Genomic DNA, 3,939 nt, shown 5'->3' with positions numbered 1-3,939 from the left:
ACTGCTGCCGGTGCCCATCCTCAGGCGTGGGAAACTCCCTGTGCAGGTATTAGCCTAGGTCTGACACAGAGGAAGAGACAACAAACAAGTGTGTGGGAAGAAGTGGGGAAGAGGATGGGAGCTCGGAGGGAAGGGAGGGTCACCTGGTCCACCTGAGGCCATCTTCTTTTCAGGGCAGCAGAAGAAAAGTGTGACCTCTGTCTGACAGAGCCAGACCTCGGAAAGGAAGCTCCAGCTAATGTCATGCCCATGAGATGATCATCTCATCAGAAACTTCACTCCTAATGATCTTTATCAAAGAGGTTTTGAAATACCAAGCTCTAGGGTCACTCCATCCATGAAAATGTCACCTCACTGTTTTACCAACTATTAACCAGTGTACGAACTGATGCAATCTCTTCAGGTGAAATTCGTGAAAATGAGAAGCAAGCACCACCGGGGAATCCAGAAGCTAGGTTCCCTTTAGGTGTCAGATGGAAATACAGGAGTTTAAAGTCTTGCTGCGATGATGCAGCTCATCATTTTAAAGTGTAATTAATTTCAAGAAGCCAACCCCCAACCTCTTTAAGTGATCCCTAGGTTTAGTTTACCCTGAAGATCACTGAGCAAGTTGGGCTGTAGTAAAATCATTACCGTCAAAGGGGCCAGTAAACAGCAAATTGCCTCTAGAAGAAAGACAAGAGGCTTGCCCAGACAGCCCCTGTGGGGGTTGTGGTGGGATATGCTAATAACGCCCAGCTACAGGGACCAGCCTCCCTTCCCATCCCCCAGGAATATATAAAGAGCCCCAACCTCAGCCACTGACCGACCCTGGCCAACAGGCGTCTGTCCTTGCTAATTACAGAGAAACAATCCCAAACCCGGGAGCTCCGCCTGGATTTACTGGCCTGCAGCAAGCCAGGGACTGGCGTTTCTCCCTCTCCCGCTGCATCCAGGTATTCCCACTTGGTTCTCTGAAGAATGGACATGACGGACAGCTGCCAGTTCTCACCTTCTGAGTACTTCTATGAAGGCTCCTGTATTCCCTCCCCAGAGGATGAGTTTGGGGACCAATTTGAGCCGAGAGTGGTAGCCTTCGGGGCACATAAAGCTGAGCTGCAGGGCTCAGACGATGAGGAGCACGTGCGTGCGCCTACAGGCCATCACCAGGCTGGTCACTGCCTCCTGTGGGCCTGCAAAGCTTGCAAGAGGAAGTCCACCACCATGGATCGACGCAAGGCTGCCACCATGCGCGAGCGCAGACGCCTGAAGAAGGTCAACCAAGCTTTCGAGACACTCAAGAGGTGCACCACAACCAACCCTAACCAGAGACTCCCGAAGGTGGAGATCCTCAGGAATGCCATCCGCTACATTGAGAGCCTTCAGGAGCTACTGAGGGAGCAGGTAGAGAACTATTACAGCCTGCCAGGACAGAGCTGCTCTGAGCCCACCAGCCCCACCTCCAACTGCTCTGATGGAATGGTAAGTTTCAACTCCAGGACCCACGATCTTTTCCCATAGTCTTTGTGAAAAGTCCTGGTACCTCTTCTAAACCAGGTATAGTGGGACCATTGCTTTCAGAGTAGTATTCACAGAAAGATTAAAAAAACAAACAAACAAACAAACAAACAAATCTGTTGCACAGGATTTTAGCTTGATTTCCTAGCTGTTTCCAGATGCATGTGGATGGTAATAAAAGGTTGGCATGTTCTTAAGTGACCAATGAAGTGTTTTCTCTGTTATTTCTGCCTTACAGCAGTCACCCAGTGTATATAACTCAGTAAAGAATTAAAAGGCAACCCCAGCATCATCCTAATTTCTGCTCTGAGGCGGGGATGGTAGGAAATGTTGATACATTGTATTCAAGAGGGCATCTGCTCCAGTGTTGGAAGGTTTTATAATGGGTTTTTGCCCTGGGAAAGTGTTCTCTCCCCGAATTAGTGTGGCTTCCTTCTACCACAATCCATTTTGCATGGTTAACCCAGTGCACATTGCTGCGGGATTTCGTCTTCTCTCTGCTTCTGTTTTCCTCTTCTCTCAGCACCGAGACTGACCTTGGTGCCCTGGCGATTTGGAGACAGCAGCCCCTTCCTAAATCAGTGAGGCAGAGAGAACTAAGACCATTCAGTTTCCTGAGCTAGGGAGCTGGTATGATCTCACCCTAGGTCTGTTTGTCTTTTGCCAAGGCTTGAAAATTATATTTCTGTGTGGTTTGTGTTACAGCCTGAATGTAACAGTCCTGTCTGGTCCCGAAAGAACAGCAGCTTTGACAGCATCTACTGTCCTGATGTATCAAATGGTAAGAACTAATAACTTCAGACACATTTAAAGATCTGTTCAGTCTCATAAGTCAGTCTGTCATGGCAGTCTGTCCTTCCCAGTAGTATTTGGTAAAGGAATAAAAATGATGGCTGTAATGGGGGAGGCTTTGGACCATTTTCTGCTCCAGATTACCCTGACAGACAGACAGACAAACAGAACCACATACACACATGCACGTGCATGCACCCCCCACCCCCCTCACACACTCACTTTTGCTTGAAGTATTACCAGGGGTCTTCCACACCTCTACCCCGGGGAATCGCTAGTTATTTACTGCAAATTTTTACATCAGTCTCTCTGTGATCACCTGACCTATGCGGTCAAAGGTGCTGACCTGCAGTTTAAAAGGGCACCACAAGCAAGCCTGTCTGCGTGGGGATAGTTTTCTTAAAGCACTTTTCTCCTTGTGCTGTTAGCATGTGCTGCAGAGAAAAGCTCCGTGTCCAGCTTGGATTGCTTGTCCAGCATAGTGGATCGGATCACGTCTGCAGAGCCCTCTGAGTTGGCTCTTCAGGACGCAGCTTCTCTCTCTCCAACTGCCAGCACCACTTCACAGCCTGCAACCCCAGGATCCTCCAGTTCCAGACTTATCTATCATGTATTATGAACTATCTCCTGATGATCAGTCCTGCTAGCGGGCAGTACTATACCCGAGAAACGAAGCCCCGTGACTGAGCGGAAGACAAGCTGTGCAGAATATATACTTTTCAGTGGTAGATCCTGTCTTGCCACTTTATAAGAACATGTATTTCACTGAAAGTCACCTTTGCAATAATGACTGCTTCTCCGCCTGTTCTTTTTGTTTTCAGTTTTAGCGTTTGTTTGCTTTAGATATTTTCCAAAAAATATTTTTCCAATGGAAGGGATTAAGTGACAGTTGCTTATAGTAATTTTTAATTTATATATTGTAAATATTGCTCACAAAAATAACTTTGGTTTTTAGAGCTCTATTTTGTTTTCTTCAAAAAAAAAAAACCATTTTAATAGCTTGGAATCCATTACAGGGAATAAAAAATTATATTTAACTTTTGCTTCTCTCTTTAAACTTTTGTTAATAATGTATCAAATGAAAATATAACAATTCTGCCTAATGATATATATTTTCATCTTTTCTTATAAGAACTACTTCTTTCAATGTAAGCAATAAATAATATGTTGTGGATAATTTCAAACTATAAAAAATGTGTAAATTTCACTATAAATAAAATTGTTAACCGAGATAATTACTTTGTTTCTTGGCCTTTAAAAATAACATCCCTAATGAAATTAGCAAATCAAGAACACGAAACAATGAAGTATGTGTTAAATATAATTACACAGTTAGCCTTCTAGATAAGTATGAAAATAATTTAGGAATTTCTTTTAGACTTATTGATATCACTTATAGAAATATCACATTTCCATTTTAAACATATTTCAAGAATGCCTGGTAAATGAAGTCCTCTTTTCTTTGTTGTTATGCCATACAATGTCAAGTTGTATATAAAAAAAGAATAGTAAAAATTTACAGGATAATATCATTTGTTTAAGCAAAAAGCCTAAAAGATAATTTGTCATTTTACTATATGCAGTACTTGACCAATCCTGAGCCATGAGAAGGTTTTATTACCTTCTTGCATATGACTGAAAATAACTTGA

The 3,939-nt window shown here is 43.5% G+C and overlaps 1 protein-coding gene across 1 annotated transcript; it reads left to right on the top strand.

Moving 5' to 3' along the window:
- The first annotated feature begins 750 nt into the window (after positions 1-750).
- Positions 751-3,473, top strand: Myf5 (myogenic factor 5). The gene is made up of 3 exons (XM_076919184.1): positions 751-1,461; positions 2,203-2,278; positions 2,718-3,473. Exons 1-3 carry the CDS (start codon positions 961-963, stop codon positions 2,906-2,908), a joined length of 768 nt encoding a protein of 255 aa, XP_076775299.1. The 5' UTR covers positions 751-960; the 3' UTR covers positions 2,909-3,473.
- The last annotated feature ends 466 nt before the right edge of the window (positions 3,474-3,939 follow it).

The sequence above is a fragment of the Arvicanthis niloticus genome, chromosome 22, assembly GCF_011762505.2.
Source record: "Arvicanthis niloticus isolate mArvNil1 chromosome 22, mArvNil1.pat.X, whole genome shotgun sequence".
NCBI lineage: Eukaryota > Metazoa > Chordata > Mammalia > Rodentia > Muridae > Arvicanthis > Arvicanthis niloticus.
Note: the sequence above shows the minus strand (reverse complement) of the source record. Positions and strands in the feature narration are given on the sequence as shown.

Bases quoted from the DNA above. Each gene is read 5' to 3' on its own strand.
- Myf5 (XM_076919184.1), top strand. From the start codon at position 961: ATGGACATGACGGACAGCTGCCAGTTCTCACCTTCTGAGTACTTCTAT. The intron at 1,462-2,202 runs GTAAGTTTCAAC...TTTGTGTTACAG, and splicing joins CCAACTGCTCTGATGGAATG to CCTGAATGTAACAGTCCTGT. The intron at 2,279-2,717 runs GTAAGAACTAAT...TTGTGCTGTTAG, and splicing joins CTGTCCTGATGTATCAAATG to CATGTGCTGCAGAGAAAAGC.